Here is a 27,716-nt window from a genome sequence, read left to right as displayed (position 1 = left end):
CGAAGTTCTATTGCATTCAGCCAAAGATCTGAATGCAATGAACGGCAAATGAGAAATAACAAAAGGATCTATGATAAAAAGAATTTTATTAATTACAAATTTGGTTTTGACTGTCAACCATTGATAGCGCGGTCGTGTTACTTGTCTTTTATGAAGGTTGTTGTTTGTTTATACTTTGTAGTTTTCAAAAAGGAAACAGCAATGAAAATTTACACACCAGTTGACAACTTTGGAGCTTTAAGTTAAATATTGTCACAGGGACATACTACTGTGCAAGATATTTTAACCTAACATTGCTCTTGTCTACACTTAACAAAAGCTTAAAAACTATAGCAAAAACAGCGCTCGGAAAACGAGGCAAAACGTCCCATGAAATAAACAAAATAATCCTTTTTAAGGTGTAGTCAACACCACACAGCTGCCAAAGATAGCGATAGCAAACCTCTTTCAAGCTAAAATATCAACACAAACAATACAAATACTAAAAAGGCAATACTTGAAGGCTAAAATAAAATACAGCCCAGTCAAAATGTTTTATACAATGGTAAGTAGAATAACCAGACGAGAAGGCAGCAAAAAAAAAAAAAAATTGAGTAGGCGACAAATATTCCGCTGAAAGCGGAAAAATTGCTGGCTGCCATCTCATTTTGAGTGGGCTGAAAATCGACGCTATTTTCAGTACTTTACGTCTTTAGCAAAAAGAAATCCAGTGTAATTTATTTAAAAAAAGAAAGAAAATACAAACTTGAAACATCCGACTTTTTTTCATAATTAGCATACGGTTATGAATGAATAGATTTGTTACCAGCTAGATTCTAAGGAAAAAAATCAAGTATACTTACCATTGCCTGCACTGGCCTTGTTAGCTTTTGTTCGAAACCATAATATTAAAAAATTATAGCAAATAGAAAGTCTTTGTCTTTGTTGTTGTTGTTGTTGTTGTTGCTGCTGTTAATACATTATGTATTCCGTTCAACTTATTCCCTGGGTAAGCAACGCAAACCTAAGGATATATTTTACAAAATTTCAATTTAAAAATTAGCGTTACAGTGTACATATAAGTGTCCATCCCTGCAAATAAACTGAGTTGCGTCTGATACTCGAGTTAATATTCTTCCACAAAACGGAGAATGCAGACTGTCACTAGGATGCCGATCAACTGTGGATGAAAAGAAAAGAACGTTTAATAATATACCGCCTCCTAAAAATACAGTTAAGCCTAACGTTAACAAGTGTAAGCATTTGTCAAGAGTTAGTGGTGGCCGCTTAAAAGATTCGAACCGGTCGCGCAGTAGGTGGTCTCGACTGGGAACAGGTGATTTCGACTTGAATGTACATCACCTTTCCTTCGCTTGCTCGATTTTGGAGTGTTGGAGAATTAAGTAAGATATTACCCTGCGAGCAAACTCTCCGGGGCGCTCTGGCGGCGGGGCGGGAAAAGGAACAAGAGCTTGAACTACGTGTTTTGGAATTTGAATTCCACCTCAAATTCCCCTGTACCTCCCCGTTGAGTGAGCTGTCAATTTCCGCCAATCAGCGCGAAGCAGAAACGAGCGCTAATGTAAACAAACTTTTAAAAACACGTGCCAAGGGTAATGACGTCATTACTAATGTCTTCTCCACCAATCAGCATTTCGCTTCGACTTTTTCGATGCACGTATTAAAATTCCAGAGACGTATTTGCAAGCGCTCCTTCCTTTTCCCGCCGCCGCCAGAGCGCCCAGGAGAGCTTGCTCGCAGGCTAGTAAGATCTTGTTTTCAGCATGCGCTGCATGTTGCTAGGATACAGTTTCAAACCCAGGCCTAATAGCCGGTGTTTACACTCGGTTCTGGCTGCGATGACCTCAAATGCGGAGACTCTGCTTGCAGAGTAACGTACATGTACGTGAAGGAAAATTTATTGCTTGCAATTTCTGAGTAACCATAAGACTTTTACTGGGAAAATCTTGGTGCTTTCAGTAGACGTTCGCTTACGAAAGGTGGTCGAACAGGGCGGTTTGACAGTGCGCACACTCGTGAAATATTTTTCAACACTCGAGGAGAAATTTCATATCTCCAAGCTGCTATGTAATGTCCTGTTTTTCAAACAATCATCAATGAAACACACAAAAAAACATTGCCCTTTATAATATTCCTGCTGCAAAAGGCGCGACTTCTTATGTAACCATAGCGACGGTGATCTTTTCACTGTTATTATCAAATGTGAAGATATCACATTTTCGCGCGAAATGTATTATAATAAAATCAATTTTCAAACAACTTTCCCGGCATCCTGTAGTCGTTTCACCCGGAATGAAATTGATAGGAGGAGCTCTCCCACACTTCTGCAACAGTTTTATTGTTGGTGAATAATACAAAGCATTAATCATGCCGGAAGAATAGATTACGTAGACTGCACGAGTGGCTGTGAGGCCGGAATCGGCCGGGCCCACTAGCGAAACCACCAGTTTCCGTTACTATACATGTAAGTGTACTGTACATACAATATACCTGAATACCAGCAACGCCAATTCCAACAATTGCAAGAATAGTAAAATGTTTGTGAAAGAACTCCTCTACCTCGGTTAAACATCCCTGAAAACGCAAATAAAATTCAATCAATCCCAAAAGTTTAGACTAACAAACTTTGATATCTTCTTAATTTCTGCCGGAATGGTGGCTTGACACGGAGACACACGCGCATCTTATTTTTCAACGCGAGAACCAATTACTGCTCTTGCTCGCGCGAGCACTAAGTAACAGTTAACGATTCCAGTTTGCAATAAATAAACCCTATTCCTCTGCTTACGGTAATGTCAGACTGGATGAAATCTACGAAATTCAACTGGTTAAATTGTACGTCACGAATTGGTGCGAGGACACACTGACTCGGATTTTTAGTTAAATGTGCAAAATGTACTGTATTCAATTCGCTTCACATGACAGCTTGTGTGGTACGGATATGTCCCTAAGTGTGACCCGGCGGCTTGCCTGAAATGAATGTACTTGTAATCGTTGGAAATAAGTAATCGTAATATTACATGTACCCATGAGTTATACGACGCTAAGTCCTATTACCAGTATTAGGGAGCTTAGGCAACGACGACGGCGTCTTTAACGAGTACGGCAAAAAAGCAATAGGTTTAGACTAGTAACAACCAAAGGTTAGGGAGCCTGGGCGACAACGACCGAAGGTCCAAACGCTTTTGCTCCATCGCTGTGCTTCGCGTAAGTTTCAGGTGACAGATGGTCAGAACACGCGCGATCAGATTACGAGGGGTAGAAGGTCGAAAGGCGCATCATCAAATTGCGTTTTGTGCATTCCATTCATTCCTAGTGGACGTCCAAATGAATGCTGGTTACATACATGCGACGCATGCATAATAACAGCCTGGAGATTAGGATTGTGGGCTCCTCTTTTCGCCCGCAATTAGGACAGCAACAACTTTGCATGTGCATCACGCTTTTTGGTACATTTCTTTGCCGTCAGAGAACGACTAAGACGTAAAAATGCCTAATTTAACGTTTTATTGAGGACGTGGACACAAGCCAACGACTTTGTTTTTCTCTTCCAGGACTTCGATATAGTCTATGAGAATTCAACCCAGAAAATTGCCAATATTTGACTAACTGAACGAGATGGAATAAGCGCGATAAAGTTTGAAGCAGGACGAACTAACTTTTTAAATGACGTTTTCGTAGCCGTCACCCTCGTTGGTGCTAAAGCTTCCTATTATCACTCACAATGATAAAGACTCAGTGACTCAGTTATGGGATAAACACGAAAAATAGCCCGGATTACAAGAGCACAACATATAATTGTATTGAACTTGGAAAAATAAAGTACCCGTCTTGCCCGCTCAGATAGCCCATCACAATACAAGATTCCCTTCATCTTACCCACTAGCGGATTATGCCATGTAATAAATAGTATTACATGAACGGACTTTGTGCGTTACCTTATCGTTGATATTTGAAGGATGATCTCTCTTCCCACATCCATCTGTCCGTGTTTTACAGCAGGAATCGGGAACAAGCCTATCCGATTCACCCTGCCGCCAAGCTGTGTCATTCCAGCTGCTTCCTCCAGTAGAGCCACAGCACTTTTTCTAAAATAAATTAACAGAACAGTGTGTATTAACAAAATGTGGTTTTATCATCATTTTTGCAAAATAGATTTGCCAGGGCGTATATGGATAGCCTGTTCCAGGCTCTCAGATGGTAGGGATGACGAGCAAGCGTAAGGCACGCGAAAAGGGGCGGTGCCTCGCATGGGACGTTAGTCCCATTGCACCTACCCCTTTTGGGTTGTTGCTTCTTTTTTTTTTTCTTTTTTTTTGTGTTGTATTACAAATTTATATTGTATATCACTAGAGGAGCACCCAATAAAGCTGTGAAAAAAAAAAATATATATATATATATAAGCGCGTGATCTGGGAAAAGGGGGCGTAGGGATGACGCGTAAGTGTAAGGCACATGTATAAAGTGCACGTTCCCAGTCCATTCTCACAGGACTTTAAGGCTTGAACTGTTTGCTACACTAACCTATCTACATTTCTTCAGTTCACTTGTCTCATTAATAACCAATTATTACATAAAACAAAAATATCGCTTTATGTAAATGACCTTTAACTTCGCTGAGCAATGACTTACAGTATATTCTGTATTGGACAGCCAAAAATCGTTAAAAAAAAAAAACAATTCCCAGGCCACTACATACATTCAAAGTTGAAGAAAATTCAAAAACCTTTCAGGGCTTGCACAGAAATTTAACGACCTTTCAAGGAAAAATGGAATCCAAGGACTTTTCAAGGACTTTCCCTAAAATTCAAGGATTTTTCAAGACTGTGTGAACCCTGTGTAGAGTGAGAGAAGAAATTTGGCAGTGACCAACTCTAAACTTACATGTGCGTTTTTACTTTTATTGTTTCCTCTCATTGTCAAATGTGGTTGATGTGTGGCAGGGACCAGATTCTATGAGCAGTGTAGGTTTTACAAAGTGGAGAAGGGAGTTGTTTCTGTTTCTGAGTTAAAGAAAATGACTGAAGGATGGCGTTGACCAGCTCTATATCCGCATTTGCTCAGGGAGAGATTTACTTCTTAATACGGAAAGACAGAGAAATAAGACGGCAGAAACCAACTTACAGTAGGATGTCCATTAATACAAATGTAGGTAGGTGTCTGTCATACAAAGATGTTCATCAAAATGAAAGTTGAAAGTCCATTTGACTGTTTACTCATTCTGTAATCTCACCAAAATGTGCAGTACAATAAGACAATAGCAACAAAGGTGAAGCAAAAAAACTTCAAAATCAAAGCCAGGAATGTTGTTGTAGAGTGATTTGGTAAAATCCGAGTTCTTCTCGCTCTAATGTAAGCAGGGAAATTAATGCAAGATGTATAATGACGTAGTCTCTCACCTCCTCCTGTACTTTGTCAATAGATTTTGTCACATCATCGTTCACACCATATTGATTCATTTTGTCCTTAATCGTTATCCTTATCTCATCTTTTATCTAATGAAAACGGAAAACAAACAAAATTTTATTACATGTACTCATGAAAGGTTATCTGCAAGTTAGGATCCAGGCTTGGTGGGAGGGACCATCATTGTTTTAACGGATGGGGTGGGGGGGGGGGATTGAAAATTTTCACATGCAAACACTTTTTTTGAAATGTGGCTCCTGCTGCAAACAACTTTTTTGTCTCTGTCTTCCCACAAAAACTGTTTTTTACTTGCATACAATTTATTTCAGTGTTTACAGCCTGTGCAAACAAATTATTTCAAAATTTTCCAACCCCTCCCCTCCCCATCAAAACAATAATGGTCTATCCCTAACATAAATTATTGTGATCATATTAAGTGAAATAAAACGCACTGTATTAACGCATACACCTTTTTCACTCTCAATGGAAAATCAATACATGTAACAATAACAGAAGATGAGATGAGGAGTTTTGATGATTTATTCCAAGTACCTGTTCACTGTACATGTACATGAAAGAATGTGAGATATATATGTAACATACCAGTTACCCTCTACAACCTACAAATATTTGTACCAAGTCATGGCTGCCACAGACAGAGGTTTCTGAAATTCCCTGACTTTTCCCTGATCAACTGAATTAACAATTTCACAAATAAGTCCTAATAATGGACTCAACCCGCCCCTCATAGCACCTTTTCACCTATTTATTTAGGCTTTCAGCAAATCACATGCAGTGTCAGACATGAATTGATAGTTCCTTAACATGACGTGCAAGAACGAAAACCCATCACCAGCTTGTTGTTCAACTTCATGAACAACATGCTACCAAATTGAATAAAAAAATATATTCATGTGCATAAAAATAAAAAATATTATGTCAAAAGAATGTTAAATGTTAGAAAACGATGAAAGCAGAGGGAAAAGAATAAAATTAATATGTACTCTTAAGAATTAATTTCTCTTTTCCCTGACTTCTTTCAAAGACTTTAATTTTCCCTAACTCAAAGTAAAATTCCCTGACTTTTCCCTGACCTTGCAGAATTTTTTTTCCTCACCATTTCCTGAACTGTGGCAGCCATGCAAGTACATTTTAAAAGATTAATTAACAGCAGAAACTTTTAAAATGTCTATTGCATCAATCACATGTTAAATTTAACCTTTGCCAAAGGGTCTTGCATCACAAAGTTTTTAACCTTTAAAAATTGTAATAAACAACACTGTAGTAGACATTTTACATGTACATATGTAGGAGATTCATACTACAGTGTAAAACTTAAGAAAGGTTTAAAATACACTGATCACTAATTAACAGCCTAAGTGACAGTGTATTGCTACTAGTCCTGCCAACTGACACCACTATACATTTAGAAACATTGAGATCAGTAACGTCATTGAAGTGACTACTGTGAAGCAAAATTAATACATTTTGTAAATGAGTAATGCCAATCATACATGTACTAGTTTGAACAATTACATATTCTTTTACATCTTTAATTAGCAAAAATCTCAATCTTAATCATGTCTGGGTGAATGTTTCACCCAATGCAAGGGAATCCGGAATCCAAAAACCCAGAAATTCTGGTTCGTGAAATCTGAAATTATCCGGGAATATTTCACTTGTGGTAGCTCAAGGAATCTGGGATCCTACTAATGATTGGAATCCAGAATCCAATGACAAGAGACCGGAATCCAGTGCCTGAAATCTAGAATCCAAGACTGTCTTGAATTCCCTTACACGAGGCAAAATGTTGGTAAAGCAGAATACATAATGTACCTTATTAGAATATACGAAAGCCAAAATTCCAATTGTCAACTCCAGAATAAAGACCAGGATCACCATCACTAAAAACTGAAAGAAATGGAAATTTACAAACAACAAAAAAATAAAAAAAAATTAGATTTACATGTAAGTTACACTACCACTATAATTGCAATACAATAATTGTTAATGAAGTTAATACCATTTCACAGTAAACCTCCCAGCACAGATTTCGCTCGGTTGAGTGATGACAATCCATAGATACAGTGTACCATTCCTGCCTATGGGTTGTCCCATGGGTTGTAATAGCCAATTGCCCACAATACTTATTTCCAACTTGGCCTTGCATGTGAACCTGGCATTTGTTTTGTGCACAGTGTTACATCAACAAGCAAGGGTTCTTGACAATCATGGAAATTGTCCTTAAAATACTTAATTATCATGCTATACCATAACAAAGGCCCAAAGACACTTTTTACAAAAATTTCTCTTCTACAGGCAGTACATATTTTGTATCTATTGAAACCCCACATTATTTCAATCAAGAATTACAGTTTTGGTATTCATTATGTGGACACCAAGGCACAATCAACAAATCTTGCATTATTTTTACATTTTCTGTTGAACACATTTATCTTGGAAACTGGCGCTTTTACAGGTGTACCCCATTGATCCTAAAGCATGTGCAAAGATGGTGGGTATTGTGAATAAGGTTTACATTTTTAGCGACAGAGATGCATGTACTCACAGAGATCAAGAAAAACCTGTTCTCCTTAATAGCTCCTAAACATCCCACAATTGCAACGATGATGACCACCACGCCTGCCGCAATCATTAGACCTGGCACAATCACATAGATATCGCTGTCCAGCAAACTTTTGTAATCACTTTTGAAGACCATTATCCATATTCCAACACCCAAAATTCCGACACCTGCAAGCTGAAGGAATGTTATAGGAATTAATTTTTTTTGGTCCCCTTGGGTTATGAGTTATAACTGGCTGTGTACTTGTCTATGTATACTTCAACTTATCCACAAGTTTATTATTAAGCTTAGAAATTGGATAATACTGTTCAAATTGGCACAATTACTGGTCACACATGACGGCGGAAAGTTGACCTGGGTAGGTGAGTTATCCCTAGCTGGGTGTTTACAAGGCAGGTAGGGTAACCCCCTAGCACTAGGGTAACCCTACCTGCCTTGTAAGCATGTCGTGTGAGAAAAGAAGAAATAGTGCGAGTGCTAGGGTAACCCTCCTAGTGCTAGGGTCCTTGTAAACAGAAGCCCAAAATATGCACATACTGTACTTTTCTCAAAATCTTGCCAAAACAAAATATCAGTGTTTGAACAGGGACTCAAACAAATAAATTAACCCATTAGATAAATGTTCAGAGGTTTGGTTGACCCAGTGGGAAAACAATATGAAAGCTAACTGTAAAAGCTAAGAGCACATCAAAGTATCCTGTAAAAGCTTTAAAATCATACTAATGGTAGAATATTCTCGATAATTTTAGCAAAAAATATTTTACATAATAATACCTACTTGAGCTGAAAAGGCCCTACCAACAGGAAACTATTTATCTTTGTGAAAGTATGACGAAGATTTAAGTATAAACGTGCATTGTACTACACTGTAAGCTCATTAAAATTCCATAACTTTGACAGAACTCGTCATTAATTCCATGGTTAAAGCTACATTCTAATCGCTCTAAAACTAAAGGTGCCTCAATGTTTCGCTTTAAGGGCATAAAACAAAGAAATAAAGAAGTCATAGAAAGTTGGAAAAGCTTTAAGTGAAATGAATATATTATACTCTAAAGTCGAAAGGCGACAGCTGATAAACTGGTGAAAATTTTACGAACATGATGTTGTGCGACCACATTTATGACAGAAAGAGATCACCGTAACTTTGAAATTAATAATCTGTCTTGGCACACGATGAAACCACGAAAATGTAGTGAAAATAGGTATTTATCCTGCCCTCTTAAATAACACTTTCACCGTTCTCTCAAAACAAAAGTTGGGATTCGTCTGGAAGCTTTTCGCGAGGCTTTCACTCACCCAAAAGATGAAATTAAACACGAAAAACAGTGTCTTCATGCAAACAATATTGCAGAATCCTTCATCTCTGGCCTTCATCGTTTCCGTCGGCGTTAAAAACAGAACAGAAATACCACACGAAGAACAGAAGATCACGGTCGGCAATTTCGAGAAAGAACAATCGATCGATGCTCAACGATATAAACATCGGAAGTGGGTAGGCGTGCGTGCCGCCAAATCATCTATCGACCAATCAATTCACGCTTTTAACACCACGTGATGGAAGCGTGGAACGGAAACGTTTGGGTGTTGGATGGCGGACTTCATACGGAAAATGAATAATGTGAAAAATCCCAGTGGGTTCAAGAAGATTCGTGAGACTTCGAAACTCCTTCTGACATGCAACAAAAAATATTACTTGTTCTAAAGACAGAATACTGGATGACACATCTAGATTTAACCGGCTTAAAAAACTAGTTAATTGGAGCAAGAGATAGTCTAATGACTCAACACGTTGTTTAGTAGTAGACGTCGTCGCGCCTTCAGCGCTCTCTCGCGGTCGACTTATGGCAAGTCTAGTTGTTTAGTTGAGACAGTACAGTACGATACCACGCTCTTGTTAAATTGATCAGTAATCACGAAGATGGTACCTAAAAATTACAAAAAACTGAGAAATTTTTTTCTCGTTCCTGTTACGACATATGTTACGTTAAACACTCATTAAAATCGCTTTTTACGTAGATCGAAGGTAAGTTTCGGCGAAGGGTGGCTAATTTCGAGTTTGCCGTTACTTTCGGTGGGGCCGTTACACTTTCGGGATTCAACCACAGGTAGCCCAAGCTCGAAATATGAGCATCGGCGAGCATCGGCATTCAAAATATAAGGATTTGTATGGGAAAAATAACCTATCAGTGCTGACCTATCGTTTCTGTAACCCACGAAAATGAAAGGATTTCAATAAAAAACAGCTTAACTTACTTAAAATGTGTGTTACGTCTCTCCTGTGTGGTCCAGGGCCGATTTGTGGCCGTTTTATGGGTTTTTAAGTAAACGGTTTTCTCTCTAAACCTTTGATAGACAGATGCTCGCCGATGCTCATATTTCGAGCTTGGGCTACCTGTGATTCAACAGGGAGGTAAAAAATTAAAGTGCTAGTTAACGTTACTTTTTTCGGGGATCCGTTAGTTTCGGGATTTTACGGTAAACATTTGAATTTCAAAATATAAGAGTATCATACTAGACCATAAAGGCGTCTTCGTCTTATCATTTGAATAAAAAAGTACTTTGGATTGTTTTTTTTTTCCACGTGATCCTGCCCCTCATCTCATGAGGTAAATAGTAATAGTTCTTCATTTCAACCCTGTACCTGTAGTTAGCCGTGATCGTCTAGTGGTTAGGACACTGCGTTGTGGCCGCAGTAACCCAGGTTCAAATCCTGGTCACGGCACCTTTTTTCCGTTTTTTTTCTTTATTCTATTTTTCTCATAATTATTTTTTTTATTATCATTTCTTTACTTTGGTTTCTGTTTTTGACAATTAGAATCAAAGACGTTCCCGTAAATTAAGGTGCAAAAACTGCTCTGTCCCGGAGTATTTTTTATTTCAACTTACTGGAAGATCTGAACAAACAAGCCAAATATACAGTACTAACGTAACAAAAAATAAAACTAAAGTTCTCGTCCAACCGGCCATTAGTAAAAGCTCCGCTATTTTAAGCTTAATGGTAATCTCTCTATCTTCAGTATCTATTCATATATAGAACGGGCGTTTCCTTTTCTAAGTGCATTGCAGTTTCACTGCGGTGCACTTCGGGAGTACTCTCAAATGAAAATTTAAAACCAATGAATTTCTACACATTTCTATCCTCGCCGTGATCGTCTAGAGGTTAGGACACTGCGTTGTGGCCGCAGTAACCCAGGTTCAAATCCTGGTCACGGCACTAACGTCCTTTTGTATTTCTCACAATATGAAAAGTATAATATTAAGTCAAACCGTCCAGTATCAGTGTGTGCTCCTATTTAAGATTTCAGCCTCCTTTATAATGCAAAAATGAAGCAATATTATGAACGGCTTTAGTATGAAGCCTAGCAATGTCTTTCGAACACTTTTAACTGATGAAGCCTCTGTAGTTCCCGCTTCCCTCAGGATGGTAAGGTAAGAAGCACGGCAAAATAGGACGCGATTATTCCAACAAGCTGAAACAAAGTAAAAGTTAAAGGTTATTAGTTCGTGAGGCTAGTATGGAAACACGGTCAGTCACAAATACGCTTAGACCTGACTCACTGCAGGAACATAAGTTCAAATGGATGCGTGGCAATTGACACTGCAGCTAAAATTCAAATCAGATCAAGAATTTTTCTCCCTTTCTTCCTTTTACTTTATTTTCCCCTTTCTTCAGTCTTTCTTCCCTCCTCAATTTTTTAACTTTCGTGTGAGTTTAGTTTACTGGATGTAAATTATTTTTGGAGCAAATTTAATGTTGTATATTAATGTTAGGGTTACATGTATTTTTGTTATATGAACATCAGAATCTTGAGCTCAGTCACTTAACTCGTCACCTGGCTGTTTTCTTAGACTTCTTAGACGGAGGAGTTTCCTTTACATTTTACATATCGCTGATGGTAACAAAATGAGATCTCATTAAGGATGGGTACATGGTATCTTAGCTAATGCTCTTAATTTGTCCTGGGGTATCAGCTGTAATTTTGATACTGTATTTTGAAACTTTCCCATGCAAGTCACCCTGAATAACCCTTTGCATGCTACACCAGACTAACTAAACTTGAGTCGCGTTTTAAAACCATTAAATTCCCGTAGCAGACTTCCCAGATAGATAAGAGTTATTTGGTGTCATACCGTGAGAAAGAAAGATTTATTGATCACCGCCAGTCCACCCGCGGAGAAGCCAATACCATCGCCCTGCACATGCGCAAGGAACAGCATCAACTGTGGACAAAGAAAAAGTTATGAAAAGATCGCTTATTTTGTTAATGTCAGTTATGCATGACGTTAGTCTCTCTTTTGAAACTCTGTGCACACTCCAATTAACAAATCGACAGCAATTTTCCGGCATGGTCTATACTCTTATCGACCACAGTAGAAATAACGTCAACACGTTCAAAGCTCAAGTGGGTCCACAAGCCTCAGGCCAGTGGTTTCACTGCAAAGTATTAAACATTTTTTAAAGATGTTTTTGGAATTGCATATCTTGGATGAAGCAGGATAAAGTGTTAGTTAAGGCCCGATTAAACCGCAGTGCTCGAACTCAACGTACTCATTAGCACCAATTACTGCTTAAAGAATAAGGTACAAATTGCTAAAGCACCTACAGTTCGAGTCCAGATGTTATCAGCCATTTATCATCAGGAACTGACATTATGATTAAAATTTATCAATAAGAATTGACTTAAGCTTTTTCTTAAAGCGTTTGAGAGAGAGGAATGGCTTGATGTCATCACTTATATCATTCCAAACTTAAGCACCCTGGAAACTTATGTTAAAAACGTCCATAAAAAATTCTGTAAAAAAGATATATGTACTCACTTCTGAGTTGTCTTCGACGACCTTTGCAGAAACTTGGCACATTTGTAATGTTTCATAAAAACTGTGAGCCTAAAATAAGAATATATAGTTTTTGATTAAAAGCAAATTCTTAACTTTCTCTTATTGACTCGAGCAGTTTTAATTAAAATGAAATATATATTAAATGAATAAAATAGGTACCACGGCATGCAAGCACGATTAGCTTTTGGTTTTGGTACAGTTACTCTAATTTGCTGTAAGATTGTTACGCAATTGAATGTACTATTGTAGCAAATACTTCGCTTCTTTCAACACTAAATTAACAATCGCAACTCAAACAAATACATTTCTACATGCAGCTCTCCAGGGGCGGATCTGGGGGGGGGGGGAGGGTGCAGGGGGTGCTCACCCCACCCCCGCCCCTGAGATGACCTACGGCTTTCTAATACAACTGGTATTCTGCAAAAAAAAAAAAAAACGCTTTGTAGTTTATTGGTGTTGAAGTGAAACATGAGACGAGATTGAAGAGTTTATGTTACACTCCATAGAAATGGTAGGTCCTTAGTGGTGCACCCCCGCTTAAGAAAAATCCTGAATCCGCCTCACTCTCACTATTATATATCATATATACCTTCTCGTTTACTCGACTTCCAAATAGGCACAGCACTCCCAGTATAGATGCTAGAGATATACTCCAACAAAGGTAAACAATAAACGAAACCTTTCCCGCTTCGCTGGACCAATTTTTGGTTGACTGGATGAGCTGGTATAAATTGACGCAGATCAGAGGTATATACAGTATGACCGTTACAAACAAGATAGGTGAAAACACCCTGTCAGCCATCTGAAGAAGCTTGCACAGTCGCATATGCTCTTGGCGCACAAAGGCAATGGTCAAAGGGCGTTCAGTACCGAGACTGGATTCAATTTTCTTTTTTAACGTTTCAAACATTCTTTCCAGAACCAAGCACGTTGCACAGTACAGCTGCACTGGTAGACTCCAGGAAAAGGAACCGTATATCGCGGGTGCGAGCTCGATTACTCTCACTGCTGAGTGACCATTCCACGGTTTGTATCTAGAGATTATGCCGCCATTATAGAGTGAAAAGAGGGCGATACAAACAAAATTCATCACAGCAACAAAACATGCAGTCACTAAACCTTGCAGAGTTTTGCGTTTCACTCCATCGAGATCAGTTGTGGTCATCATGGCGCCAGAGATAAACTGGGAAAATCGGGTATTTTTTCTTTTCACGAGTGGCAGTACCACGGAACAAATAGTGGCGTTGGAAGCACACTGAATATAATAAGTAATTGGGATTAACAAGAATAGGAAAACATTCATGGACGCCAAACCTTGGTAAAAAAGAGTTATCAGCCCCAAAACAACCAGCAACCACTCGGCTAAAACAACAAACGAGCTGTAGAAACGCGAAATGCAGTAAGCCGAGTTTCCCCAGTTCGAATTCAAGTCTCGCGGCTCGGTCAAAGTTGTTTCGCCAAAGAAATCTCCTGCTAGCTTCATTACGAACAAAGTTGGACCGAAGGTTTGCGATAGCTGTTCGGAAAGTTCGTTTCTCGTCTGCTGGTCTCTGTTATTGCTTAAATTAAGCTCGCTCCTGTCTTTTCGGCTTTCCTCTAGCTCGCGTTCTGGATACACTTGTTGAGGCATCTTCCCACAAACAAGTTTGGCCACAGGTTCATGATCAGCTGCTGATCAGTCCTTTTTCTCAGTACTCAAATTTTTCACTCGTCCGAGCAGCTGTTGCGTTGCAATGCAAACTCCATTAACCCAGGGCTAGCTAAATCAAACACGCTGGAAGCAATATAAACTAATGAAAATAACTGTCTGAGATCTACATGAACCTATTCATTCAATGTATTCAACTTTCCTTTTTATTTCTATAATGCATTATTGTGAAAACATTCAGTTGGAAATTAATAATTACATAGCGAACTTCTTATTAACAATTGTATTCGTGCTTGCCATTTCGATTTTAGTAGTTTCCCCTTATTTGATTTGATATTTGACGTTACTGTATTAAAACTGACCATCATAGAATGAAATGTTCACGAAACGCTGTTTTGGTCTACGTTTTTGGGTGATACTTAACAAACTCGCGTTGCAATTTTTCATTACCGGGAAATTAAAAACACAGTAATTAGAAATTGGCTCGTTCGAAGTCCTTCATAATGTTTAGAAAATATGAGAAATTCCCTGCCGGGCTTAACTGCAAATATGCTATCAGCAGAGGAAAGTTTAATTTGTTGACCTACATTATTTTATATTCATTTTCGTTTCAGCACTTCAGGTGGTTACAGGTGTACATTGTAATAATAATATATAGATTTATCCAGGGTTCAATAAAGCGAAGCTCTCCTCTGTATTTGTAGTCTACTAAAACAAAATATGAAATCGTGTAATGCTGAAGATTCAGTGGAGACAACGACAACGGTAAAAAACAACAAGAATAGGTCTCACTGGCCAAAAAAAAAATATGCACGTACATTGTACGTACATTGCTCGTACATTTCTTTGTCGTTGTTTGCACGACAACAACGTGAGACTTCCAGAAACTTCCTAGTTACAAGTTTTATGGATGTTGTGTGTATGTGTTCCTGTTCACGTTTTTCATTTTCACCTTACTGGCCGCTAGCATTCCTCATTTTCTCACCACCGCTAAAAAATTTTAACGTTTTTCTTCCAAAGAAATTGGACCCCGTTGCTTTTTTATTCCTCGCTCTGGCTCTTTCTCAAGTTTCCACTTTAACGTAGATATTAAAATTTAGTTGAAAGAAAGAATCGGCTTTGTTGTTTTTGTTTTCCTTTAAGAGTCCGGGTGGCCATGTGATTTACCGCCGAAACTCGCGGGGTGCTTGAAATACAAGATTTCACCTTGGCCAACTTATTACAGGAACCGGGGTGAACGTACGTAACCAGGTTTTCTTACTAATGGTGCTCCGCTGCGCGCGCTTCGCTACTAACAGTCATTGTTAAGGAGAACTAAACTATGGTCATCTTTTATTATTTTTATTTATTTTATCAGCCAATGGATGAAAAGAACAAAAAATGGACTCTTCGTTTTCCCGCCAAAGAAAACCCTAAAATGGAGAAGGCATTGTTCGATTGACCAATCGCGCTGCAGTATGACGTCAAAGCAATTTCTAGAAAGTTCTTTGGGCATGACGTTTTTTCAGCCGAGCGTTCGCTTAACCAACCAAAAGCCACGCGCGTTTGTATCCGTTCGATAAACCAATCAAATCGCTTTATTTCCGTTCGTTTGTTGTTTTTGTTTTGTTCGCGCGTTTTCACTTCAAGGTCATACGAAAATCGCTCTATGAAGTGAAATGAAACAAGGACATATTTGTCTTGGACTCGGCGTTGGATTTGTGGCTCCTTGGACATCCTTGGACGGTCCGAAACTAACCATTTTGTAATGTTCTCATTTATGGCAAAAGAGAAAGTCCTTTGTTTATGATAAGGCAATTTTAGTCGATACAGAACATAAAAAAAGAACAACACCGTGCCGTGACCAGGATTTGAACCTGGGTTACTGCGGCCACAACGCAGTGTCCTAACCACTAGACGATCACGGCGATGGAATTGAGATAGAAATTTATTGGTTTTTACTTTTCAGCAAAGACCACCCGTCATTTACCTGCTGAGAGCTAACACTAAGAAATCGCATCGCCGTCAAATTGTAAAGTCGTTTTTCTTTTTAATTTTTGTGCCAATAATATAGCACTTTGAAATGGAAACACCCGTAGAAATATTTAAAAACTGTTACTGAAGATAGATATATATATACAGGCAGGTTCCCATTATTCTTACCACTGCTCAAAATAGTGGCATTCTTGCTAATGATATTTTCAGCATAATTTTTGCTGCTTCACCAGCAACATGGTCGCCGTGACGTCACGTGCAATCGTGGACCTGTACCTGAACCTGCCCCGTAGCAACCCTTTCCCTCCATTTGATATTGTTTTCAGATACTAAGCAATAAGAAATAAAAAGTACTCGCCTTTTTGCACCTTTAATAGAAAAGTCTATAGTTCCATTGTCACAAGAGGATATCCTAAGTAAAAATACATATTAAAAGGAAAATAAAATTAAAAAAACAAATAGAAACGGAAAAAAAGTGCCGTGACCAGGATTTGAACCTGGGTTACTGCGGCCACAACGCAGTGTCCTAACCACTAGACGATCACGGCGACGATGGAATTGAGATAGAAATTCATTGGTTTTATTTTCAGAAATGACCACCCGTCATTTACCTGCTGAGAGAATAGATACTGAAGGTAGAAAGATTCCCATAAAGCTCAAAATAGTGAAGTCTGTACTCCTAATGGCCGGTAGGAAAAGATTTGAAGTATAATTTTTGTCATGTTATTATTAGTGCTGTATATCTGGCTTGTTTGTCTGGATCGCGCACCTTTCTGCTATGGTTGAGATGATCTCTTTCTTCCAGTAAGTTGAAATAGTAAAAAGAACTTAGCCTTTGCCTCTTCGTACCTTAATTTATGGAAACGTTTTTGATTCTATTGTCATAAATAGAATCCTAAACAAATAAAGAAAAGAAGAAGAAAAACAAAAAAGAAAGAAAAGTGCCGTGACCAGGATTTGAACCTGGGTTACTGCGGCCACAACGCAGTGTCCTAACCACTAGACGATCACGGCGAACGATATGTGCCAGGTTAAGATTTAACAAATTTGAAAGAAGTTACCTCTCGTCCTCGGGCAGGGAATGGAGGGGGAGGGGTTGGGTGGAGATTTGCTATCATTCGACCATCAAGCCTCTAAGTGGAAGCTCTTGTTACTAATCGGTCTTGGATGAATTCTTCTCTAATCAAGGGTGTCTAACCTTAAGGAAAATGGCGGGTTTGGGTCGAAAATGAAAAGGCTTCACGATCTTGAAATGTTTTTGATAACTGATCACAACCACGATCATTTACTAATTATAGGCTTTGCAATAAGGCTTAGAGAGTGATGAACACTGTGCTGAACATTTTGCGCGTTTCCATTTCCGCGATAAGGACGATTAGTGTAAATTATACAGTTACCGTATGTGCTTATGTGATACACTCTTTTATCTTATAAGAATGTTGTTTTTCCGGTCCGGGCAGAATATAATATTCTTATTTTCCTACCGATTTTAGGCTAAAAATATATGTATTGGGGTATAAATTACAGTTAATGGCCATGGTACCTTGTTTTTCTTTTGGTGGCTAGTTTTGCCTTTGAGAGAAAGAAATGATTTCAAGGTTAAGTTGAAAACACATAATTGTATTGCATTAACAGATTTTCAACACATAAAGTTATATCCTTTTCAGCCTCGGGCTTATTCTTATCATAATAAGATTTTGCAAAATTAAATTTCAGCCTCGATATTCTAATTCTTATAGAGAAAAAAAAGTGTAACGCAACATAGCGTATGGAGATGAGGAGTCGAGTCTGTTTAATTAACCCTTTAAACCCTAAATCAAAATTTGAATCCTCATGTGTTGCCCCTATTCATTTCCAACACTGAGTAGCGGGCAGAAGTTGATAAAATATCAAGCAAATTCATCTTGTGTGATCATGTCCGTAATTCCAATGACCACTCGGTTTTGCAAAGCACTGATATTACGAACAAGGAGGAATTTAAGTTTTTGGACGCACACAGCCGTCTAAGATTTTCGAAGCCTGCGAATACAGCCGCTTCTCCGTACGCTGCCGGCCGCCTGCTAGAGCCGGAATAGCCTGTTCCAGGCGTTCGGATAGTGGAGTGCGGCTCTTTGCGCCGTCCCCACGATCTGAGCGCCTGGAACAGGCTAGAGCCGGGAACGAGCGAAACGTCTAGCCTGTATCAGTGCCCCCCCCTCCCCTCAGACACATTTTCGATCGTCGCTCCTCTCTATTCTGGTGGAGAGAAGCGACTGTCGGAATTACGTCTTCGTTAGCAGGCAGGTATAGACTGCAAAACAGTCGGGTTTTTTTCTCAAAATCAGTAAAAAAATCGGTAAAGCGTGGCTTAAGAGTCTTACGCGCGCAGCCTCACACACCCGTACCCAGTCTCACTTTCCGTTTTCAGCCTCGTTCCAGACCTTTTGTTGGACTGCTCGCGCTTACCTAAATACGCAAAAATACGGACTCTTTTGCAGTCTAAGGCACGCATGGCCTACCAAAACAAGGCTTCTTGTAAACCACAAAAATAAAAACCTTGACCTACCTGCCTGCATGCCAGGTTGGCGTCGTTGATAAACATCTTCAATTCAACTGCTCTGTCGGGGTGCAATACAGTTCTTCTGAATTATTTCGAGAATTTGAGAAACAAATATTTCGCTGATCTGTACATGCGAAGAGGACGGGCTGAGGTTATGTCGGTAACGATAAATTAGACCCTTACGTTGATGGGTTCAATTCTCTCTGTTCTTCTGGCCATATGAACCCTTGGTACGGGTATGGCTGATGATACTGGCTATTCAGACAAAGTATAGACGAGGTTAGCAGACAAAGGAAGCCGCATCGCTACAATAGCCTACATTCCGGAAACCATATACTGTTTTGGAGACATGTTATCTCTCTTATTTTATAGGATTATGGAGTATCATACCACTTCAAATGATGACTATAGCTTGTGTATATTGTGTGTCATGAACTATGTTCAGTGGTAGTGGGAATTTACACCTTGATCAATGATAGTCTTAAACCTATCTTGCATCGGTTTTGTCAAAAAAGTAAGGAAAAACTGCTCTAAAGTGAGTCGAATCGGTTTCCTTTGGGATATTTAGTTTACTTCTTTTAGTAAATATCCCTCGCATGGAGACAATTATAACGTCATTTCTTTTGCAGTATTGTTAGTTAGGAATCAAGTCTGTTTTCTCCCAAATAGCTTGAATCCAAAGTCTTGAAAATCACCCATCGGGGGTCTTGTTACATTCTGTTAGTTGAACAGTGTCACGACTCGTTCCATGTAATCCCGGGAATCTCTCCAACGCCTTTGACTGTTATTTTCGTTTCCGAGCCATCATGGTGCCCGCAGACTATTCTGAATGGAGAAACCTATCACTAAAGAAGAAGAAAACAAGAAGATGTTGTAGTGTGAGATGTCTGAAAGTTCCAATGCACATGTTCACCTTTTTTTATTGGGTAAGAATTACACGTATGTACATAAGCAAACACGACTTTAATTCACCATGATTTGAGCACCATTCTACGATAATTGATTGGAACCATCTCAAGAATGTCGATAAGAAACTGCCCATTTTATTAACAAAAATGCTAGAGTTAGTTAAGGATCTCTTGAGTCTTATTCCAACTTAAAAAGCTACCCCTGACGTGGGTGATATATAGTAATTGGTTATGTTGTATATTTTCATACCTGATAATACGGAACAACCAATTATTATGTGACATGTGAATCAATCAAATGTTCTTCGTCTAATGATTTATAACAAAACAGGACCAGGGTAAAAGGCTCCTGAGAAAAAAAAATATAAAATTTGTTATTTATAGTTTTAACCAATTTTGGAAGACAACTAATAATATTTCGGTTTTTCATATTTGTTAATCATTGGCACCCAGAGGTTGCATTTGTCTATTATTTTCTGTTGATTCATCAATAAATCGCTTTTTCATCAAACGGCCGACGCGTACCTGATCTCCCTCTAGACATTTTAAAGGTATCAACATAAAAAGAAAACATACGATAATAAGATGATGACTCGAATCAGGAATATTCTCCGTAAATATTTAATCAATGTAATCGGATAGAAACACATCAAAGATAGCTTAGCTAATTCCAGTTTGATCATCTTATTTTTCTGTGTGTTCTTGAAAATCAAAACATATGAAATATAAAATAGAACTGTGTTATTTCGCACAGATGTCATGCTGTTGCGTGATCGTAGTATCGCTCTCACGTGCAACATGAACAACAACATGCCGCAACTAGAAACCTGTCACGATCATGTTGCAAATGCTATTTTCGTTCGTTGTCGGTTATTAATAAGTGACTCACTTGTTAATTAAATCAGGAAAGACGAAACCGGAAAACTTATATTGTTTTTCTGTCACAACTGTGAAGTGCTTTCCGTGGCAACAAACTCACCCTGTAGCCGAACATACAACCACCTTGAACAGTAATTTTGGCCTCGGGTAAAAGTGGCACGCGTAATACGCGACTGGTGAAAACACTAGTCAAGAGCCGTCAGATAGGCACCTTTTGCATGCCACACGCGGTTACGCCGCCAAAAAACTACAGCATTTGCCTGCTAGTCCCGCCAGCTACGCAGGCTATGGGAGAGCAACGCAGAGACTAATATAATGGGTGTAAACAAATAATCCGTGAGACTAGAGACACTTAATTCGATTGATAATTAGATGACCTTCCGCGCCACTTTCCCAACTTACACACTCGTCGAATTTTGCGAGCACGTTAGAGAAGAGAGCGTGCGAGAACGAGCGAGAAGAGCGAAAAAAAAAGAATAAGAAAACTTTACCCACTTCCCCCTACCGAGCTCCTTGGGCTGGGGTCAGTAAATTCCCCGCGGTTTTTATGTTCTTACGCACCCTTGACGATCTGATCTAAAGATGGGATAATGAAGCTACTCTGAAAACTTCTAGACACCGAGACGTCCCTGCGAAGAGACGATCACACAATCATCCACCAAAACAATTTGTGGTGTTAGGGACGAAGCTTAAGCTACCATATGGTCTCCCACAATTTACCGCTATGAAATCTGGATGTTTCCCGAGGTCTTGCGTCAACTCAGCGCAGGCGTAATGAAACCTCCATTCTTTGTGTTATTGAACTGTTAGCGGTGTTGCCGAAAAGCGGATATTTAATTAGCTTTTATCTAGTTGTTGAATAATAAGAGTCATTACACACTTGTACCAAACTTAAACATAGTGTTTATCCCTCTGTTCATCATAAATGGACCACCAATCACAAGCGCATGAAATTAAGAGAGTGGTATAGCAGCATTGTTCTGTTGCAGTTTCGAACAATTATTGATTGTGATAGTTCATTTGCATGCAATAGCTTCGCGTTTTGTCGACTTTCAAACGACCAAAACGGTATTTATGCGGTATTACGGGTTTCTGACATAATAGATGTTCCCTTTAATTTTCAGTTGACTCAATAACTGGCCCTAAGATTCTTAGTCCCTGTTAATCGAGAACTAGGGCGATATTTTCTCAATACAAGTTATGTATTGAGCGCTTATGAATCAGTATCATTTTGGAGGGAAAACGCGATAGCCATCGTCATTCTATTACGGGTTTTAGTGAGAATGGCGTGTAGTGGCGGAAACAAGTTTATAAATGTTAGAAGTTTCATCATTTTCCGTTCGGGAGAGGGCTTAAATTCCTTCAATAAAAATAACCTTGCTAACTTTTCCGATGGAAAAAATGTTTCCGGAGTGTCCATTTTTTTGAGAACGCGCGAAAAAAAATTAAAATTAAATCTCGTCCTTGTTGTCTTCTTCGACGTCCTCGAACTGGCCAAAGGTTCCTAAAGGTACACTTAAAACTTGCATAGCGTTTTTTAATTATCTACATCTTGCTTTCACTGCATACTCAGCTGCTATTGGGAACGATTCGGAAACAATTCGAATTTATGAGCCTGTCGCAATGTCGCAACGCAGCGGAACACAACGCAAGCGCAAAAGATACCTTTAGTGACCGAGAACCTGTGGCCAAATATGATTACACCTCAAGTAATTAAGTCTTCGAGCAAAAGGTCCATATTACTTCTTTGAGAAACGGGTCTGCAGTAAAGTAGCATTTGTCTTTTTCAGCTAAGTGGAATAGCGCTGGTGATAATAGGAACCTGGACGCTACTATTCGAAAGTGAGTACAATGTACTTTTGGGAAGTTCTTGGTTCCTTATTATCGTTGGACTTATGATTGGAACAGGAGGACTTATCATAATTGTCTCAGTCTGTGGTTGCTATGGAATCGTCAAAGAGCACAGATACTTCCTGACCTCAGTAAGTACAGAAAGTTGTTTGCCTCATAATCAGTATATACCACGTGACATTGCTTTGATCCATCCCATCAATCCTTGCGCGCATAAAATGGCTATACTTCGAAGATGGTCTACAATTACAAATTATGATCTATTTATCCCTGTAAGCTTTCATTCGAGCAAATGAAGGCGATCTGGAACCACCATGTGCGGCCCCATCTGATGAGGGTCAAACGGTGATAGCTGTCCTTTGGGATTAAAACGTTTATAAGCTTCATTTCTTTTAATCGTTTTTAAATTATGTTGCAGTTTTTGATCCTGCTAACGCTTATCTTTTTCATCGAATGTGCAGTCGGAATTGTGGCTTTTTTACACAGAGATCAGGTAAGGATTGGCTCACACTTGCTCATGCGCTGTGGTGTTCTGTTTGCTTAAACGACGGTTTCCAGTTTAAAAATACAATCAAAACTTCACATGCGTTGTGAGGTCATCTTCTTACTGTCTCATGCATGCGCGTAACCCAACTTCACGCGAACACCTTACCAGCAACAGCGCGGGGAATTAAAGAAAAAACGTCTGAGAAGAGGCTGGGAGTGAAAAGATTTCACTTTATGTACGTTCCTAAGGATCTGAAGTGGAAGATAGGGGGTAGGGGAGAGGAGATATTAGTTGGGGGGAGGGAGGAGAGGCTGCACTATTGCTATCCTGCGAAAACAGCCGTTTCTCCTCGCACCTCACCGCTGGGGACGTTTTGCAAGGAAGAACGTCTGCGACTCAGCGACAGAAATCCCATACTGATGACGTAAATCAATGTTTACATAATAAATCCAGTAGTCATGGGGTTCCAAATGCAAATTTGTTCAATTAATTTACGTTTCTCCTGGTCCTGATTTTGGTAAAAAATTGTGTTCATCTGTGAACGAGCTCCAGCAAAACTCAAATGCCTCTTCTACAGAAGAATATTTTCCACAAATATTGACTTTTTTGTTATGGATTCCCCGCGTTTACATTTGACCTTTGTGGCCTTTTGTCTTTTGTCGGTCATTCGTAAACAATAGCTACAACAATGTAACTACTCCATCGTCCAATCAGCGCTTATGACCGGATTCCGGACAGATTTTACGTCATCAGTATGGAATTTCTGTAGCTGGGTCGCAGACTTTCCTCCTCGCGAAACGTCCCTAGCGGCGAAGAGCGAGTGGAAACCGCTGTTTTCGCAGGCTATTATTACAGATATCGTGGTCCAATTTTATCCTTGGTTTAATTTAATTTTGTTTTGTTTCAAACTCATTCACACTATGTCTCTCCGCGCCAGAAGCAGCCTCCCTTTATTGTCTGCTGTTCTGGTCGCCAGTTTTACTCTGAAATAGGAAAGACCGTTTAATTTGTCTTGTTAACACCAAATAGGAACGTTTCCGATGGAAAACGTAATAGTGTTGGCATGGCCAAGGAGAAGGCGTTTTATGTGTAAGAATAATCAAAAGGCTGGAATCATCTGGAAGCCGACAGGCCGAAGTACTCGGTTTGCCCAATAATTAAACAAAATGTTATATTCCGTTCTCTTCAATTATATTCCTTTTAAAACTAGATTGAGGAAGAACTGGATAAAACGGCATTGACCAGAATGAATGAATACGGTTCATCAGATGACGTCACCAAATCCTTTGACAGTTTACACCAAAATGTAAGTCCAGAAAATCATGACCTGCGAGGTGTTAACTTAGGATGGATCGGGTGAGTGACCTGGTGAACTTCTCTCCATGGTACAAGCAGGGAGGAAGGGGGTTTTCTCTGTGGTTTAATGTTATGGCGAGACAAAATTTCTTGAAGACATACTGTGTTGAGCTTTACATGATGGGAACAATGGCGTAATTCGAAATAGCCACTAATCTTGCTGCCAGATAAGACCTCTCTGATGGCTTGGAACCGAAGCATTTTTGTGCCTAAAGGGAAGGTCTAAAATATGCTATTAAGAAAAAATTAATGCTTAAGTGCTGTTTTGCATACAAAAAAGTGTCAACCTCGTCCCCAGGGCTTTTCCCTTAAAAAATGGGTGGGCGCCCTACCCATTTTTTAAGGGAAAAGCCCTGGGGACGAGGTTGAAAAAAGTGTTTGAAAAAAAAAAAACACATCTTTTCGAAAGGTGGCTTAAATTCATGTTATCAAGACGGTATAAAGGGGGCATCATTTCCATGTCCATAGCAACCGAAGGTCATCAGAAGAAAGGTTCTGACTCGAAATCGTTAAAAAAAATCATAAGTAGTTTGAGTATGATCGTCCGAGTCGTGATGAACGTAGTCCTGAATAGGACTGTTGTTGTTGACAGAGACTGACGTTTCGACAACCTGTGCGGTAGAAAACGTACTCACTGTCAACAACAACAGTCCTATTCACGACTACGTTCACTCGGACCATAATCATGATGACTCCTGGGTTCAAACCTTTCACACAAAAAAATCAATTAAAAAAGCAATCTTGGGTATTGCTTCAACCCCACCCCTTAGACGACCAAGGGTTGAGGAATGTAAAATACTAGCCTCTCCTTTGTTCACCGTTAATTTTGGGTTCGCCTGAGGTCCAGTAGTATTCTGATACATGCCTTGTTCACATGGGAGCAATTTTCTCTCATAGCATGTTGTGTCCTGTTAACGTTCTTCTTGTAGCTGAAATGCTGCGGCGGTTTTTCATATGCATCTTGGAACACCACTTCGTGGAAACAGATGCCAGAAAATGAGAATTTGTCCGTTCCGAACTCGTGCTGCAAGACAATAACACCAGCATGCGGGAGGAGAGATCACCCATCCAACATTTACCGCAAGGTTAGGGTTTGTCGTTACATTTGAAATGACAATGATAGTGATGATGATGATAATCATCATCATCATCACTATCATTGTCATTTCAAATGATAATCATAATTTCATATGATAATCATCATCATCATCATCATCGTCATCATCATCATCACTGGTGCTTAACTTGTACTAAATTAAAGATGTTTTCACTAATAAAGTAAACGGTTTTAGCTATCTTTTTGCAGTCCTTTTCAAGTGATCTCTTTTATTTTGTCATCTAACGTGACCAAGACGTTTTGGATCAATTCAGGGGTGCGTTCGATTGGGAAATCTGGAATTAGGTTTGAAAATTCAGATTTCGGATTTGCAATCGAATGTAAAAATTGAAACCGGATTTCATCGCTGAGATATACGCTTTTGGATTTCCTTTTAACCGTTCGATTGAGAAATCCGAAAAAGGATTTGAAAAACTGCCCTAAAGAATAGCGGTCTTGCACGCGCACGCATAATTAGTAAAAAGAAGACCGCTGTTTACGAGAATAGTTTTGCAAATCCTTCTGCGGATTTCCCAATCGAACGATAAAAAAGGAAATCCATAAAATCCGGATTTGGATGTCTTGATTGAAATCCACCCTGAGGCATTCGCTTGCAAAATCCGAAATGCGGATTTCCCAATCGAACGCAACCCCGGTTTCTGAGAAAATGACCACCTATCCCTCCCTTAAGTTAATATTAAAACTTACTTAACACTTAAAGCAAATTTTGGCTTGGGGGAGGGGTAGGTGGGCAGTTTCCCAAAAACGTTGTTTCTTTAATTTGTCCTAGATAACATATAGTAACGGGCTTTCTTTATTACCTAATAATAGTAACCAGAAGGTCATCGGTTCGGCTCTGTCGGGAGTTCTCGGATTTTTCCTCTGAGCCGCCAGTGTCACTGACTGATTTAACTTCTTTCTCATTTATTCACCTAGATGAAAATTCGCCATCACATTTCTATCATAACTTAATAATGTATTCATATTTTGTTCTGCAGGGATGCATTTCACAGCTAAGCGAGTATTTCCGCAGAAATGTGTTTATTTTGGGATTGATAGCAATACTTCTAAGTGCTTTTCAAGTAAGTAAAAAACTGAAAACTTCATGGAAAAGCTTTCAGATCAACGCATGACAATATGGCTGTGGATAAATAATTATTGCGTCTGAAGGGCGCACCCCTGATCGCGTTTTTTATAGAACTGTTTTTTGTTTTCGGCGCACCACTTTGGCTGTTCCACGCGTTTCTTTTCGAGAGTGTTTTCTTGACTGGGAGCAGACATCTAATTTATGCTTCGCTTTGAAGTTCGCCACGGTACTTCCCTGTAAGGCCATAGACAGTAGAAAATCTTTTGAGAAGATTTGACTTAAAGTTTTTTTGTTTCACTTATTCCACAAAAATAGACATCCAGGAAAGCTTCATATTTTTTACTTATATTTGTTCATTAAAACAGTTTACACCGAAATTTTATTGAAGGAGGTTAAGCCCTCTCCCGATCAGAAAATGATAACTTCTGGCATTTTATAACTTGTTCCGTTACCACGACATTTTTGCCAAAACCCGTTGTAGAATAACGACAGATATCACGTTTTCCCGCCAAAATAAAGCCGGGTTACGTGCGCATACTAATAAATATTGAGATAATAATCATCGTTCTCGTAGTCGTTCCCTTCTTAGAATTCACAATGTCTCTACGATCTAAGTATGGTCGGACGCAAGTAGACTACGATTTAACCCCCATTTATTTTTCTCCCTCAGGGATAGTAGCTCGAAATACGAGAGCGCGGGTGAAAATCGCCAGCCGCATGGAAAGTGACACGCGCAGGGAAGAGAGAAATCTCTCCTTCCTCAGCGCCCCGGTTCTCTTCGTGCGTGGTGATTTTCACGCGCGCTCACACATTTCGCACGCTCAACAATTCCTGGACAAATTAAGGGCCTATTTGTTGTCACCAACGGTCATTTGAGGAGCGTTTCCGTTGCACTCACGTTTTTTTTCTTTCCTCATAGCTGCTAGGAATCATTCTTTCCTCATTTATGGTGAAGTTAGTGAAGTACTACTGAGTGCATCCCAAGCCTCTTTATAACTCAGTGTTCCTGATCATGAACAGCTTTAGAGTTGGCGAACGTTTCCAAGACAGATACAATAT

The 27,716-nt window shown here is 39.3% G+C and overlaps 2 protein-coding genes, 1 long non-coding RNA gene and 5 other non-coding genes across 8 annotated transcripts; 3 read left to right on the top strand and 5 right to left on the bottom strand.

Moving 5' to 3' along the window:
- On the bottom strand, positions 1-9,483 carry LOC140941347 (CD151 antigen-like). Its single transcript, XM_073390328.1, has 7 exons — positions 9,290-9,483; positions 7,976-8,167; positions 7,243-7,317; positions 5,400-5,495; positions 3,939-4,088; positions 2,491-2,574; positions 1-1,159 (listed from the first exon to the last, which is right to left on the bottom strand). Exons 1-7 carry the CDS (start codon positions 9,365-9,367, stop codon positions 1,106-1,108), a joined length of 729 nt encoding a protein of 242 aa, XP_073246429.1. The 5' UTR covers positions 9,368-9,483; the 3' UTR covers positions 1-1,105.
- Positions 9,484-10,643: 1,160 nt separating this feature from the next.
- On the top strand, positions 10,644-10,715 carry Trnah-gug (transfer RNA histidin (anticodon GUG)). The gene has a single exon. It is a non-coding gene; the product is annotated as a tRNA-His (tRNA).
- A 420-nt stretch (positions 10,716-11,135) lies between these two features.
- On the top strand, positions 11,136-11,207 carry Trnah-gug (transfer RNA histidin (anticodon GUG)). The gene has a single exon. It is a non-coding gene; the product is annotated as a tRNA-His (tRNA).
- Positions 11,208-11,350: 143 nt separating this feature from the next.
- LOC140940213 (uncharacterized) lies at positions 11,351-12,882 on the bottom strand. The gene is made up of 3 exons (XR_012166309.1): positions 12,812-12,882; positions 12,125-12,214; positions 11,351-11,463 (listed from the first exon to the last, which is right to left on the bottom strand). It is a non-coding gene; the product is annotated as an uncharacterized lncRNA (long non-coding RNA).
- A 3,433-nt stretch (positions 12,883-16,315) lies between these two features.
- On the bottom strand, positions 16,316-16,387 carry Trnah-gug (transfer RNA histidin (anticodon GUG)). Its single transcript has one exon. It is a non-coding gene; the product is annotated as a tRNA-His (tRNA).
- Positions 16,388-16,930: 543 nt separating this feature from the next.
- Trnah-gug (transfer RNA histidin (anticodon GUG)) lies at positions 16,931-17,002 on the bottom strand. Its single transcript has one exon. It is a non-coding gene; the product is annotated as a tRNA-His (tRNA).
- Positions 17,003-17,396: 394 nt separating this feature from the next.
- Trnah-gug (transfer RNA histidin (anticodon GUG)) lies at positions 17,397-17,468 on the bottom strand. The gene has a single exon. It is a non-coding gene; the product is annotated as a tRNA-His (tRNA).
- Positions 17,469-19,670: 2,202 nt separating this feature from the next.
- LOC140940761 (CD151 antigen-like) lies at positions 19,671-27,716 on the top strand. Its single transcript, XM_073389724.1, has 7 exons — positions 19,671-19,919; positions 22,571-22,762; positions 23,050-23,124; positions 24,329-24,424; positions 25,404-25,559; positions 26,569-26,652; positions 27,577-27,716. Exons 1-7 carry the CDS (start codon positions 19,800-19,802, stop codon positions 27,628-27,630), a joined length of 777 nt encoding a protein of 258 aa, XP_073245825.1. The 5' UTR covers positions 19,671-19,799; the 3' UTR covers positions 27,631-27,716.

This window comes from Porites lutea, chromosome 6 (assembly GCF_958299795.1).
Source record: "Porites lutea chromosome 6, jaPorLute2.1, whole genome shotgun sequence".
NCBI lineage: Eukaryota > Metazoa > Cnidaria > Anthozoa > Scleractinia > Poritidae > Porites > Porites lutea.
This window is presented reverse-complemented; position numbering and strand designations above follow the sequence as displayed.